We start from the raw sequence: 16,017 nt of genomic DNA, 5'->3' as shown, positions 1-16,017 counted from the left end.
AGTCCAAGCCAGCATCATCTCTCACCTGCATTACTGCAAAAACCTCCTAACCAGTATCCTAGCTTCTGCCTTTGACCTACTATGTTCTATTCTCAACACAGAAGCCAGAGTAAGTCTTTTAAAATATAAGTTAGGTCACAAGATCCCTCCAGTGTTTCCCATTTATTCAGAGTAAAAGGCGACCCCATCAGCATGAGCCCCCAAGGCTTACATGAACCCTGCTCCCTCTCTCATCTCTGCTCCCACTGACTCACTGCACCCAACCACTATGGCCCCAGCCAAGCCCACCACACTTCCCCTCGGGGCCCTTGCTCTCCTCTTTCCTTGGCCTGAAATGTTCTTTCTTCAGTTATCTGAATAACTTGTTTCCCCACTTTGTTCAAGTCTTAATTCAAATATTAACTTTCTGGGTGAGGTCCTCCCCTACCAGCCTAAGATTTCAAACCCTACCTCGACGGACTTTGGTTGTTATCATTATCTAATATGTTTTATATTTCATTCATTTTGCTTTCTGTCTTTCTCACAAGAATGTAAACTCAATAAATGGGGAGATTTTCAGTATTTTGCTTGCTTCTGTGAAGCAGCGAACACTACACATAACAAGCTATGGGTAAATCCTTTTAAATAAATTGATGGCACCCATTCCATAGTCATTATAAATATTTTGAACATATCTCCTCCCTGCCCTAGCCCCACATACTCCTGGAGAAAAATAGCAACCACTGTCCTCTTCCTATTCCCCTTCCTAACTGAAATACAAGCACCTACCAATCCGGAACTGGCCTTCCAGAGAACTGGGTACTTGTAAGGGGGTGGGGGGGGCACTTAGGAAGGGGCCATAAGCAACTTGTTTCCTGGGAAAGATGCCCATATCACAGACTCATAAATTAGCATATGCTTTGCACATCACTGTACATTTATTTATTTAGCTTCTGAGTTTTCAGAGCCTCGAATAGCAAGGACAGACCTGGGACTGCGCACACCTCAACCTGAGGGCCTGACACCAAGGCTGGGCCTGGGCTGCCCCCTCTATGGGCAACCTGCCCCCCACCCACCACAGGCAGAGGTGGTTTCCTGCCATTTTGGTCTGAACAAGCCTCAGAGCACTTGGGACTTCAAGTCTGTTGTAGAGGTTTAATTGGCAGAAGGAACTAGGGGAGTAGGATGAGAGTTGTACGAGGATGGGAGAGAGAAAAATTAAGCAGAAGGCAGACTGACAAGCTCTTTGCATGCCTTCTTAGTAGCAGGGTCAGGCCAATGAAGAAAGTCAAAGCAAGGCCAACACCTTGCCCAGAGAGCATGGTTGGCCTCCTCCCTGCACGTTACCTTAGGTTGAGCGGGTCCTCCGTGAAGCCTTTTCCTTTCAAGCCAGGTTGGAAAGAGCAGAAGCTAGACAAAGAGGGAAACGATTATTCTATCAGCAGAGTCAAGACTCTTCCACCACCATGGGAACATTTTCAGAGGCAGGCTAGAGGTTGGGTTTATTCTTGCCCTTCCAGTGGGCCCCATTTGCCCCTAGATCAGGGTGTACCTCTGAGGCATCCCATCAGCACCCTCTGCCATTATATGCTCTAGCCTTAATAATAGCAATGATAGCAATAAAACAATAGTTACAATAAAAATTACATGTTTTAGAGACCTCCTCTGGGCCAGCACTGGCATTTCCATTGCTGATTTTAGCAGCCACTGTAGTACTCTAGGGACAAGTCCCATCTTACTTTCATGCTCTTTGAACAAGGGTGGGGTGTGGTTGGCACTATTCATTGTCTGAGTTATGGATGTATAAGACTTCTGGCTCGACTGTGAAAAAAACGTCGTTTAATGCACAGAAATCACAAGGGAACATGAACCTGAGGTTCAGCATTGCATGTCTACTTCTTCGGTTTGGTCTAAAACAGAACCTGAAGACATTTTAGGAAGCGATATAACAGCAGTCCTTCGCAGAACCTCAAACGGAGAATCACAGTCAATGGAGACGCACCCAGAGCTGGCTCAGACAGCCTCTCTGCGAGAGTTGTTTTTCTCCACTCTGGCCCTGCCCTTGGGACCCAGCAGCTGGTCCTGGTGCCAGTGACTGCCCAGGGCCGACAGGAAGGTAAGGCTAGAACCTCTGAGCACAAAATGGCCTGGGACATGCAGGCCAGGGATGTCAAACCTCACCTCAGAACTTTCAACCCTAAGTGGAGCTAAATGTGACCACTTCTCTATTAATCCAGCTTCTGTGTGGTCTGTTTATGGCTAGGAGCCTGCCTTTCCTTTGGCCTCTTCTAGATTCTCTGCAAATCTACATATCTCTAACTTTAATAATATAAATTTAAAATTTAAACTCCTTAGATTGATTAATCTCTTTGGATAAAGAGAAGTTAAACTAAAACAGCATGCTTCTCTCTTTAAGAAAAAAGATGTTCCGTGCAGAAGTGGGAAATCAGTTGGTAGGAATACTTTCCAATAAAATATGAAGTCAGAACGAATAAAACTGGCAACTGGGATCTAAAAGGAAGATTAAGCCAAAATAATTGCTTGGAAAATTTAAAATAAAGCCGGAAAATTCTGGAAGGCCCATTAAATATGTCGTGTCTGCAGATTTTTTTCTCCCTTCAGTTATTACTGTCTCAGACTACTTCAGTTCATGAAACAGAGCCAGTTTCCCAGGATTTAGGGAAGGAGCTTTTATAGTTTTCTCTATACTTTTTTCCATCACTCAGCAGTTCTGTGGGTAAGTTCTTTCTCGTGTCTAACCTAAATCCTGCCCACTGTGGGTTGGGAACAATTCTCCTGAGAACAGAGCTGTTCCTCTCCTATTGGGTCATGATTAGTCTCCTTAGCAGAGGATTTTCAAACCCTTACCTTTTGAAGACCTTACTCCGATCACTGTTGTGGAAGACAAGAAACTTGGAATATCCGTTTCGGAAAAAGATCTCCAGGGCAATGTCCTGTAAAGAGAACCCCTTTTACTGCTCTGCAGTTTCCTGGAATGGAGAACCACCCCCCCACCCCCTCACCAGGGCAACAGAGCCATGGCTGTGGGTCATTTGGGACTCTGTGTCAGGTGTGAAAGGATTTCAATCTAAAATGGAACCAAAAGATATGAAAGGGCGAACCTCAGGCATGCGCCCTCAGATAAACGAAACTTAAGAACTGAGAGACTGATTTCCCACAAATGCCTGATTTACAGAAGATCGAGACCTACCTCGTGAGCAATGAACATCCACCAAGAACCCCTCCCATCCTCAAGCCAGTGAACTTACAGCTTGGACTCTGGCTGGACGCCCCCACTTGTGCTCCTTGCCCATAGATACAGCTGACGCTCAACGGATTCGCCTGTAGCTCCAGACAGCCTGCGTTTCATGAATGGCTATTCCTCTGCTATTCCTGAATTAACTCAATTTCTGCTAATTCAAGCTTGCCTCAGTTTACCTCTTTATCTAGGTTGACACAGGCCTTGCAACCTCCTGCAGGGGATATGAAGACCTTGGTGACAGTGACAAATCGGGTCTCCACAGAATGAGTAGGAGGGCAGAACTAAGGGCTCCTTTGGCTGAAGCAGGAAACAAGAGCCCCGCTCCCAGGGCAAGCGAGGAGGGGACAAAGAGAGGAAAGTGCCCAGTAACACCTCTAGACACTTTTACTTCCCGGTCAAGGGTTTCATTTCCTGAACCAAAGGGTCATCTTACCAGAAACACTAGGGGAGTGGGTGCCAGTCCCAGTCTGGGCAGCATCTTACACCAACCCACAGACTTGAAGGCACAGGGTGCTTTGCCAAACCACTTTGCTGAGCCATTTTGACGTGGCCACACTGACATAACAATGTTGTTTCAAGGGTATTTTGTTAATGCCTAAATGAACTCTACCTGCTTTCCCTTCTTTTTCCTTTCCTCCTCCCTCCCCTTCCTATCTATAAATAACAGACTTGGAATAGTGATAGAGTGAGTCCACATATAGATCAGATGGGGTCAGCCAAAGAATACCCAGCATTTGAGGGAGGGCCTGGGAGAGGTGAGGCCTGGCCATGGAAGGAGAGACGGGGAGGGAGAGGGTCAGACTCAAAGATGGGGTCCTGCATCCAACAGCAGTCAGGTCCTGCTCCTGCCTGGCTGGAAGTGAGTTCTCAAAGTCCAGTTCATTAGATTCCTGAGCAGAGGGAAAGTGTCTGTAATGATAATGAAACACCCCTCTCCTCTGTGGGTACACATAAGAGCCGCAGATTTGTCTTCTACAAACAGAAATATAAACACTGTGCAAAGAGATGATGAAAGCAGAATTTATGAAGGCTACAGCTTGTCCCAGCAACCTTCAGTGCCCAGGCTCTGACTTTCCTCTGGGAGAATCTAGGGCTGGACAAATGGTGGCCTTGCTCATGAAGCTCTCCCAGCCCCACTTGGCCATCACACATGCTCTCCCACTTCTGGTTTCCACCACGGTCAGGCTAACCAACCATCTGGAAACAATCCCCTTTTACTGGGGAGAAAGACACTCACTTACTGATATCTATTTGCTACTATATATAACCTGTAAGTACACATACAATTATTTTTTTAAAAAGTGGCTTTTTGAGTACTTGCTATGTGCCTAAAATGTGCTAAGTGCTGCTATATATGTAATGGTGGAAAAGACAAGACATGGTCACCTGTTCACTGGAGGGAAATGGAAGCCCAGAGAGGTGCCCGACTGTGCCAAAGCTGCAGGGCTGTGCTCAGGACTGGGCCCATGCTGGCTGTGGTCAGAATCATCAGGGCAGGGCCTCCTCCACCCGCCCCTTTCTAGTTCACTCTCCTTTCAGAGAAGGGCACTAAGGGCAGGCAAAATGAGAACCAGATCTTTGTGGGCAAAAGCAGCGGAGAGGGAGGGAGAGGGAGAGAGCTGGGTCAGATGTCAGCAGCTTGCTGGACCCTTGTCTGCAGGGCAGCTGATCCTCCCTAGAATGAGCCCCCCACCCCACCCCAGGGGCAAAGGCTCCCTGGAGCTTTAGTTTCAGATAATAATAATGAGGCCTCCAGCAGGAGGATCAAGGGACAAAGAAATTTACAAATGAAAGGCACACTTACTCTGTTCCCGAGGGCCTAGCACTGTCCCTGTTGGCCTTTTCAGAACAGAGACCCTGCAGCAAGGGTGAGCCAGGAGGGATCTGGGCTCCTCCCCACCCCCAAGGGTGGTCCCTCATCTCTTCCTCCGACAGCTGCCTGGGAGGCCCCTGGGCACGGATGCAGCTTTGCTATTGCTGAGGTTGGGCTGGTGAAGGCAAGATGTGTTTGAGGCCAGTGGGAGCCCCAGAGTTCTTCCTCCTTTTGCCACTGAGGTGGTGCTCCTAAACCACGTGATGTTTCTCCAAGGTGGGGTATGAGAAGCATGTGGTTGTGACTAGCTGACAGCAGAGCTCTGCCTCTGGAAGGAATCAGCTCTGTTTAGTGCCTGGATGAGCCCTTGAATGCACTGGACAAGGCTCTGGGATCCTGGTTGGAGGGGACAGTCAGGAGATCTCTAAAACACCTGGCCCAGGAAATGACCGGGAGCTTGAAGGTAGGTGAAGCTGTGAGGAGGGCAGAGGGTAGGGGCTGTGGCCTGAGGAGGTGTCCACGTGCTCAGAACAGAGGGCAGACTGGCACTCCACTCTCAGTCACTGGCTCTGCCACGAGGCAATGGAGCTGCCCTGTCCTGTATTCCCGAATCTCCAAGGCAGCTCTGGGGCATGTCAAGGGGAAAATAAAGCAAAGAGGCTGGATCCTAAATGACACGGTGAGAGAGAGAAGGACCCAGTGGCCAAATGGCAGGGACTGTGGAGAGAGTGAAACAGAAGGCAGAACTCCATCCCAGCCAGGGGACCAGCCCAACATAGGCCACAGGGAGTCACAGGTGTCTCAAAGGGCCCTGGGCTGTGCACAGGTGAAGGGGGTCAGGGAGGTGTGTCCCTCACATTCAGATGGGGCCTCAGTGGCACCTGGACCACCTGTGCCCGGAAGAGATGGTCCTCTCTCTGGCCCCCTCCCGGGACACACCTGCAGGAGGAAGCGCGCCTGCCGGAGCTCCCTGAGGTCACCGTAGCTGTGGCGCTGGCACGAGTAATGGTCGGAGGACCTGTCTTTGCTGCACATGTTGAAGATGAATGGATCGCTAATGCTGAAAAGGAAGCAAGACACGCAGTGAGAGGGTGTCTGGTAGGCTTGTTCCCCTGCAGGCACCGTGCGTGGCCCACCTGAGTTTCTGGGACACACTGGAGGATGTGTCAGCCCCCACTGACCTGATAAACCCTGTCTGAGCGCCTGTCTGTGTCAGCCGTGCCCTGAGGAGGAAGGTGGATCACTGCCCTCACCAGGGGAGGGACAGCAAGACAAAGGGCCCACCTCCAGGACGGATAATGACACAGGGTGTAAGTGTGAGAAGACTCTCTGAGTACAGGGGTCAGAAATGGGCTGGGGGTTTATGGGGGAAGAATGAAAGAGATGTGTAGTTAGGTCTGGAGAAATTTCAAGCTCCTGGAACACGAGGCAGAAAGACAAGCCCTGTCCAGCATGGTGTCAGGCAACGCGGAGCCCTGGGAGGAACAGCCGTGTCAGCCGGGCTAGCACCTAGTGTAAAATGGGACAAAGGGGCAGAAAACTCTGAGTCTTCAAAGAGGCAGGTGGCAGGGCTGACAGCACTGATGGGCTGGAAGACGATGACCCCACCGTTAGCAGTGGACCCCAGAGCACCGTGCCTGGACCAGGGACTAGCGCCATTGTAGAGAGCAGAGGATGGGCCGGCCAGGCCGGATGCTGGATGCCCGGTCCTGGAGGTCAGAATGACTCCCCTTGGGAAGAAAGGGAGAAGGGGGGAAGGAGGAGTCATGAATTTGACTAAGTATTTATCCCAGAAAGAACAATTTTTTCACTGGAAGTAACTGAAATACCTTCAGATAACCAACCAGATGAAGCTTTCCACCACCAATACAAATGGGGACTTGAGAGAGAAATCTGATTTCAGCAGGGACGGCTCCATTTCTGCTCATCTGAGCTACACAGCAATTCTGCATTGCGCCCATTACCACAAAGCGCTGATAAAACACCCTTTTAGCACTGGAGAAAGGAAGGGCCTTCCAAGCACCTCAGCCCTCCGTGAGACTGTGTGCCACCGCACGGCCGAGGAGCCCCGCACCAGCACTAGGTGGCAGGAATGTGTTTTACCTCCTCCCACCCCAGCTCCAGGGGCGGCCCTCACCGCCCAGCCTCCAGGGCAGGCCACGCTTCCAGGGGAAATGGAGAGAGATCAGGCCATCACAGAGGCCCGCAGGACTTCTCTGGGCTGCGGTCAGAGCTGGTCCAGCATCTGTAGTGCTAAGAGCTCAGACTTGCACACTCTGCAGAATGGTTACTGCCAGGTAGAGGGGAAGGCTACCTGCGTGGGACACAGCCTGAGCCGGCTTTTCAGCACCCACATGGCCAGACCGCATCCTTGCGGACTCCTGCCCCTGCTCAGAACCACGCTCTCAGGGGCCCTGTTCTGGCCACACTGCTGTAGGACTGTTGAAACACAAATGTGGCTGGATGGTTCTGGATGCTGCTGCTTGGATGTTTTCATTCAAATCTACTGCTGGCTGAGGCCCTCTGTCCATTATTAATGCTTCCCTCTGGGGCTAAGCTGAGCTTCCCCTAAACTTCCCTGACTCCCAGAGAGGTCGTGGAGGTGATTCTGGTTCCTACCCCTGACTTAGGCCAAACAGCATTCCAGGTAAAGGCACTTGTGACAGTGACAATGATGTGATCTGTGGCCTGTGGTCCTGTGGCCCCGTTCTTGTGGGAGCACAGCAAACATTCTCTGTACCTTAGCTGCACCTTTGGTTGGTTTCTCTCCGCAGCTGACTATGAGTGAGTTCATGGGGGCACAGACCTGTGCCCATGGTTCTCATCCTCCACATCTTTCCTGGAGCTCTGGGCATGTGTGCTGAGTGGACTGACCACCGTCATGCTCTACAGCCTGCTCAATACTTCCCTGTCCTTGATTAATTTGATCCACGTGATGAAACCTTACTGAGCATGTGTTATTAGGATTCCCATATCAGAAATGAGGAAACTACATTCCAAAGAGAAGAGGTGACTTTTCCAAGGTCACAAGGAACTGGATTCAGACCAGGTCCTCTGAATCTAAAACCCAAGCTCATGCAGCCGCACCTTTTCTCCCCTGAGGCAGACAGGCTGGCTGGCAATTACAGAGCTTCCCCCACCAGCTCCCTCCTTCCAGTTTACTCTGTGCAGACTGATTCTCAACCTAGGATCTGAAACACTGGTGACATGAGGAAGAATGCTCTGGAGGATGCTTTTAGGAAGGAGCTGTTAGGAGGAAAGATGGTCATTCTTCTCCTGCTTGTAGGGACTGAATAATCCATAACACAGGAGTGCTTAGACAGACTCAGTTTCTCAGGAAGACTAAATTGTGAATGACATTATTGAGTTCCATCGTGCAAAGCATTAGTCACACAGCTAGGACTGCGTCTCTTTGCCAACACTACGTTCTACATGTGCATTAAATCAGAGTTCAGGGCCCCAAGGTCAATGAGTAGAAAGGAGTCGCTGATCCATGTTCTTCTTTAGATGGAGCTGTGGCCACAGTTCAAAGGATGCTGTTCACAGCTCTTGCATGACACCTATAATGATATATGCAAATTGCCCAGGGTGGTCATAGTAAAACTTCTAATATTCTTAACTAGGGAAATCACAGTAAACTAAATGATAAGCAAGATATGGATTGACTGGGTCTTTGGTAATAGAAGTGGCTTTCAAACTAAAACATACTTTGATTTGCCCCACATTTGTATGTATCCAATTGTCAGGAATTTATACCTGGAATTTATACCCAAATAACTTGCTAGATCCCAAACGCTTTACCAGACTCAGCCCACATCTGACTGATCTATGTATCTGTGGAGTCTACCACCGTGCTGGTACAAGACAGACTTTCAATAAGTATTTGTTGAATTAAACAGAGAGATGATGCCTTAAAACTGCTGACTGATGTGAAGGAGATATCTGACTAAAAGCACCCCGTCACAAGGAGCCAACTGGATGGTCTGGATTCCCAAACGCTATGCACTGTGAGCTCGGCTGTTACTGTTATGGGTTGAATCGTGTCCCCTAAAAGATATAGGTTGAAGTTCCTAATCCCCAGTACCTCAGAATTTAACTTTATTTAGAAATAGGTAAATAACAGAGGTAATAAAGGGAGGTCATTGAGATAGGCCCTAATCCAGTATGACTAGTCTCCTCATATAAAGGGGAAACTTGGACACAGAGACAGACACACACGGGGAGAAGATGGCCATGTGACCGAGTGATGTATATACAAGCTATGGACCACCAAGGATTGCCAGGAAACACTAGCAGCTAGAAGAGGCGAGGAAGGATCCTCCCCTAAAGCTGTAGAGGGAGCATGACCCTGCCGACACTTTTAGCCTCCAGGACTGTGAGACGATAAATTATTTTTTTTTTTTAAAGCCACCCGGTTTTTGATACTTTGTTACAGGAGCCCTAGACAGCTATTGGGTTGGCCAAAAAGTTCGTTCGGGCTTTCCACAGGATGTTATAGAAAAACTCTAACGAACTTTTTGGCCAACCCAGTTAGTACAGTCACCCAATTTTGCCAAGAAGAGATCCCACTGAAAGCAAAATATAACCTTCTGGAAAGGGTCTTACTTTCTAAGGAAAGTCCCAAAGTACACAAGCCAGTCCCTGCTGGAGGACTGGCAGTGCCCTTGAGTTTTGTCTGGGATATTTTCATGGCACGCTGGGGAGTCTCCTTCAAGGTCTAACGCTCAACTGTACTCAAACTGATGGCAGTCTTCTAGAGAAACGTTTCGGAGGTGACTTAGCTTTATGTTTAACTGGCTTATTCACGTATCTTCCTTAGTCTCCATGGTCAAAATAAGACTTAATCCCCATTGATCTGACATGATCTAATGGCCCATCTCTGAGAACCACAACTCCACGAGTGCCTGCATTTTCTTAGGGCAGTAGACAGGGAATCAGAGAGAAAGCATTGTCTGGTTAACAAACACTTCTCTGAGGTACGGTGACTAAAATTACCTATGGCAATTCCCAAACGATATTCCAAGGTGGTAATTTATTCTCACTACTCTCCTATTTGCATTCTAGAAAAGTACATTTCCAGACTTGAGTACGTCCAACCTGACAACTGGGCTTCTGTTGAAAGTGCAGATATAGTCAATTTGATCATGATTACATACACCTCATAAACACAATTTACCTAATCAATAAGGTCTTATCTAACACCAACTCAATTTAAACCAGAGGTGGAGAGTGAAGCAATGGTTTATGCAAGTCATTTCATGGGCACGCCATGCATATACGTAGAGGAGAAAGCTTTCATCAGCTCTCAGAAAGGCGAGTCAGCAGACCCATTGTCCATATTGATCAGTATCAATAAAACATGAGCAATAAGATGGGATGAGTGTGCCAAGTATTAATTATGCTCCTGCCTTGGAAAAGAACAGAAGACTCACTGCAATTGGTGAACGTTTGGTATGAATAAAAGATGGAAATTAGCAGAGAGAAAAAGGCCAAGCTTTAAAACAAACCTAAATCAAAGGAGGGTGGGCTGACATCTATCCTTCCGTGCTCCTTAAACTCTTGCTTCCTGACATAGGCTGGAAATGATATGACACCTGGGAGTTAAAATTCTTAGTTATTGGCAGGTAAGGCTCTGGTTCCTCTGTCAATAGTCTTAAAGAGTGGTTCTTAAAGTGTAGTCCCAGACCAGTAGCATCAACATCAGCTGAGAACTTGTTAAAAATCTTCAGCCCTAACTCAGACCTACCACATTAGAAACTGGGCTGATGAGGGGTCCCAGAAGTCTGTTTTAACAAGCCTTCCAGGTGATTCGATGTAGTTTAGTTTGAGAGCCACTGGGCTAAGAGGTCATTTCGTCATTACTTGAGCCTTAGCTAACCAGAAAAGAAATCTACACCTAAATTTCTCCAAAAGTGATGAAAACATACAACTTGAGAACTGAACCTTTAGCAAAAGTGCAAACACAATCAATTTGGTTTTGAATGGCAGTACTTTATAAACACTAGAGAATTAATCAACAAGAACCGAATGAACCCAAGTAGACCAACTGCACTGGATCCTAAGGAAGAACCTCGGAATTTCCTGCCAAAGACCTCTGGTATTAGTTGGTGTAAAAATGACTCTTCAGATTTTTACCCAAGTCTCACCCATCCTTCAAGACCCAGATCTTAGCCTACTTCCTCAAGTACCTGTCCCTCACCACACAAGCCCCATGCCATCTCTCCAAGCATGAACCCCGAAGAGTCCTCAAATAACATGTATTTTGTCCCTTGATGACAGTGTGTTCCAAACTCTTCCCAAAAGAACCTGTTTATGCTGCTGACTGCGCTCACGTGCCTTGCGGGCATGAAGGGACAGGGCCTGATGTCTTGCATAAGGATGAACAATCAAAGAAGTTGTTGAATGACTAAGCTGATGGGACTGGATTCTATTACCCAAACAACCGAAGGACCTATGCCCTTTGTCCTGTGGTGCATTCCATAGCAGGAAAGCCCCAGGAGCTGCTGCATTGTTAACCGCTCCGGATTTTAGCTTTGGGGAACCACAATCATGATGCCTATGCCTTAAGGTTCCTCTGTTTTATCTCGTGGCTCAGTTTCAGGCCCAAACCTGAGCCCAAAGAAAGAACAAGGTGGGAGGCATAGGCATGGGGGTGGCTGAGAAGGCAGCTTGGGGCTCAGGGCAGAATCTGCTGGGAGGGGAGGGACACTCACTTGGATAAGCAGTGGCGGGTGCAGTAGACATCACCCACGGGAGAGAGTGTGAAGTTCTCGCAGATGTAGAAGTGCTGCTGGCCGAAGAGGAGGAGCCCTTCGCAGACCAGGTGACCCTGCACGATGACCAGGGAGTACTTCTGTGTCACCTGCAGGGAGAGAGTGCCAGAGTCAGGCCACGTGCAAAGGAAGCATGCCCATCTCCTTTTGGAGGGCACGAGGGCAGTGGCCGGTCGCCCACCAGGCCCTTGGAGGTGACAGTAGCACCCTGTAAATGACAGAGCCGCTGCCCCAGAGCTGCACTGCTCTTCACAGTCTAAGTTTCATTTCTATACCCAACACCCTGTTTCATTATTTCATCTACCCAAGGCCACCCCAGCCCCACCGAGGCATGTGGATGAGTGTTTATTGCTGTGTTGAGCACGTTGGCCCTTTTTTTCCTCTCACTTTAAGCTCCTCTACAACTGTGCAAAACATTCCTCCGTAAACAAAGAGGAAAGTTTTCAAGGTCCAAGGCATCCCTCAGTTACAAAGGCGAAGGAGCTTGTCCAGAGGCCAGCTGGAAACTGGCTGAGCCAGGACTGGAACCGGGTCTGCCTAGAACCACAAGGCAAGACTGGTACTGCTGTCTACAAGGCCAAGGCTGGTCCAAGGTGTGCGCAGAGGTGGCACGAGCTCCGCCCAGGTCTCGTCTTTCAGGCTCAAGCACGTTCTCTCAGCAGCTGAAGATGTTGGCAGCTTTCCAGAATCCCTCAGCTAAAGAGAGTACCTGGCCAAAGGTCATGTCCTCATCCCAGTGGTCGTCCGTACCCAACAACTGGTCAGAGAAGGAAGGGCCAGACCTTTTGCCTCCACTCAGGTCAACTCTGAGCTCCCGTGGGATCAGCCGAGGCCTTGCTGAGTCTGCACTTCTCGCTGCGCCCAGTCCAGTGACCCGCGCTCCCAATGGACTTGCTGCACGCACATCTCTGGCTCAACGTTGGCTTTCTGGGGAGCCTGACCTGAGAGGGTGTCTTATGACCCAGAGTCCCGCATGAAGTAAGGGCTAGGTGGGTCCTTACATGGAAAAAATCTCCAAAGGAACGAGTGAGAGAATACATGAATTTTTAGATGTCGGGAGCCCAAATGGACCAGAGTAAGACCAAGACCAACATTTTCTCAGGGTAATTCTGTGCTAATTCCAGTTATCCAAAAGAGGACCTTTTTTTTTTTTACTACCTACTTTTTTTTTTATAACCATTGTAAACATTTTACACATATTAACCAGTATAATCCTTACAGTTGGGCAAGGGTAGTTGTACTACTCTAATTTAGAGATGGAAAAAAAAGGGGTCCCAGAGATAAGAATCTCATCAAAGATGGGTAAGTGGCAGAGCCTGGGACTGAAGTTAAGCTCTGTGCTCACCTTTGGGAGCAATGATAGGACTGCAGTGGTGAAGTCTGGAAAGCAGCCCTGGATACCAGTTCTCACACCGCTGCATCGAACAGGATTAGTCAAAGTCAGGAACAAACAAGATAAACAAGAACCCTACAACCGTGGGACTTAAAATCCAGTGGGGGAAGACACATCAACTAATAAACTATCAGACTGTGATATGTGTGGAGAGGAAAAAAAACAGGTTGATGATAGTAAGGCAGAGAGAAACTTGGAGGGGACACTATTTTAGACAGACCCTGAGACTTGAAGGATGGAAATGGGCAGTCATGCAGAAGCTGGGAGAAGAAATTTCAGGGAACGGGAACATCCAGCTCAGAGCCTAGAGGCAGGAAGGGCAGGTTTGGGGAGCAGAAGAGAGGTCAGCGTGGCTGGTGAAGCTGCAAAGCAGGTGTGCTCAGATCCTGGGGGCCTTAGATGTCTTCATTTTCCTGTGAAGCCTCCCGTGTACATGCAAAAATGAAACCTGTACACATTTCTCCTGTCAATCTGTCTTCTGTCCACTGAATTCTCAGGCCTAGCTGGAGACTCTAAGAGGGTAGAGGGAAAGTTTTGCTTCTCCTGCGGTATGTTATACTGAAGAGATTCGGTGAACACACAGCATGTTTTGTACATATTCTTTTTTCACACAAACCGCATATTCGTATAGTTGCTGGTCTGTATCTAGTTTTCTCCCTGAATAGGCCATCTAGCAGACCCTTCCAAATCACTTCTTATAGAGTTGTCGCACTTCTATTAAACGGTGCAGACCGTTCCCTTGCATGGATGTACCACAACTTTTTAGACCGACCCCCTATTGACTCAGGTGGTTTTCAAATGTTTTGACATCACAAGTGATGCTACAGTGACCAGCCTTATACACATGTCACTTGGGACACATGAGTAAATCTTTAGGTTGAATTCCTAGAAGCAGAACTGCAGGTCAAGGATGTGGACATTTTAAGTTGTGATCTAGTGCCAGCCTGCCCTCCTGCAAGGTAACACTCACTTACACTCCCAGCAGCACTGCTGCAGGGTGTTTATGTCCCCTATGCCGAGCCATTGAAACGTTTTTCTTACGCCTTTGTATGAAGGCTGCTTCATCCTCACATTCACATGCTCACACGCGGGGCCCAAGCGCAGTCCAGGCCTATGTACCTCCCAAACCTCTCCCCTCCCCACGATGCCGCCCCCTCACCCAAACCCTGTGCCAAGAGCAGGGGCTGCAGCATGTTTCCATGATCTCCTGATGTTTTCCCTTGGGGAGAAATAAGTAACAACCAGAATACACGAAACCACAAGAAAAACGTCTGGTGAGAGCTGGGTTTATAGCTTAAAAATGGACTCTGCTAGGAAAGAGTGGCATTCGAAAAACTGGAAAATGAATCCAAGTGAACTATTCCCTGCTCTTCCATTTAAATTAGTCCTGAGAGGGCTCCACCCCCAAGTTTAATCATGATTAGGAATTCCCTCCTGCCATGATTCTATCACTTTAAAAAGACTGGAACTTCAGCTTGATAAGTAGAATTTTTTAGGATCAGCTAGATGATATATTTCATTCCTGATGGGTGAATAACCAAGTACATGGCCACACCTGGTTCTGTGTATGATAAGGAACAGGTTGTCTGGAAATCCAAAACTGCCAGAGCTCAAGTTAGAGGGACAACAGTTGGCTGGGACATTCTACGGAAGCCCACGCCAGCACATTCTCCTAGAGGCAGCCCTCAGTGTGCAAAAGGGGAGGCCAACTGGAGGCTCCCTGAAGATTTTTTCCAGCATTACTAGTCTGCAGTTGAGTACAATGCTCTAATTTTATAGGTAGAAGAAGTGAGATTCAGAGCTCATATGAAGTACCCAGTAAGAGCGCTAACGTGTACATTCTCTTATACTTGTGCGAAAAATCTACTGCAAAGAAAGCTTCAACCGTGCTCACATGTGTCACGCTTCCCCTTCCATACGTCTGCTCACCTAGACCTTGTTATCAATACATTCTGTTACAGTGGTGTATGGAATAAGTATTCTCTTATCTCAAAAAACAGTACAGATTGCTGAGAAAAAGTTAAGTATCAAAAAGGAGAGAGACTATTTCAATTCCATTTGTGCTGGCTACCTATGAATTCGGGCATCTACTTTTTCTCTATTGATCACTTTTAGATGGAGCATTCAGTCACACTAGTAAGCAAAGAAATGTATATTAAAACAATAAGGAGATATTATTTTTATATGTCAGTTTGGCACATCTGAGAAGAAATATAACACTTGGATCTCCTGATGGCAGCTCGTATTTTCAGGTGGAGACAAGGAGCAGGGATGCCCCCTGCCTGCCTGCGTGTGCCACTTGCACAGCAAGCCTGCCAACAGGCAAGCCTCCACCCTTTCTCTGCTGGCTCAGGGGAGACCAAACGGAAAAGGATTGAAACTGCACCAGTATAATGTGAAAAGGATCACAAGTCCTGAACTGTTCAAAGCGCAGTGTGTAGCGTTAGCTGCATTTAGAATCTGCACTCAGTGACTGAAGTTGAAGCATGTTTCTAGCCAGGGCAGCTCCGTATATCGTAAAACCCAGACTTGTGGATCTCAGCATTTATTTGAAAAGTTAGTATGTATGAGAATCACCCAGGCAGCTTGTTAAAGTTCATCTTCCCAGGTTACATTCCCAGTTGTTCTGATTCAGCAAGTGCTGAATGGGCCCTGGAATTTGCATTTTAATAGGCAGCCCAGATGATTCTGATGCAGACAATCTGAAAACCATACTTAGAAACTGATCCGTGGACACCAGCGAGGCTCTGAAAGTAGAGGTCCCATCACATGCAGGCACATCGCTATAACTCATCCA

General features: G+C 47.9%; 1 protein-coding gene across 1 annotated transcript in view; it reads right to left on the bottom strand.

The window, feature by feature from the left end:
- Positions 1-16,017, bottom strand: part of WDFY4 (WDFY family member 4) — a gene marked incomplete at its 5' end in the record, with an annotated part of 260,170 nt that overhangs the window by 73,294 nt on the left and 170,859 nt on the right. Inside the window, 4 exons of the mRNA XM_082672941.1 lie at positions 1,327-1,389; positions 2,848-2,933; positions 5,994-6,114; positions 11,768-11,916. Of these exons, the coding sequence (XP_082529067.1) occupies positions 1,327-1,389; positions 2,848-2,933; positions 5,994-6,114; positions 11,768-11,916 (419 nt within the window). The remainder of the gene's footprint in view (positions 1-1,326; positions 1,390-2,847; positions 2,934-5,993; positions 6,115-11,767; positions 11,917-16,017) is intronic.

Source organism: Grampus griseus (assembly GCF_964374135.1).
Source record: "Grampus griseus genome assembly, chromosome: 16".
In the NCBI taxonomy this organism is placed as follows: domain Eukaryota; kingdom Metazoa; phylum Chordata; class Mammalia; order Artiodactyla; family Delphinidae; genus Grampus; species Grampus griseus.
The sequence above is the reverse complement of the archived record's forward strand: the minus strand, read 5'-3'. Positions and strand labels throughout refer to the sequence as shown.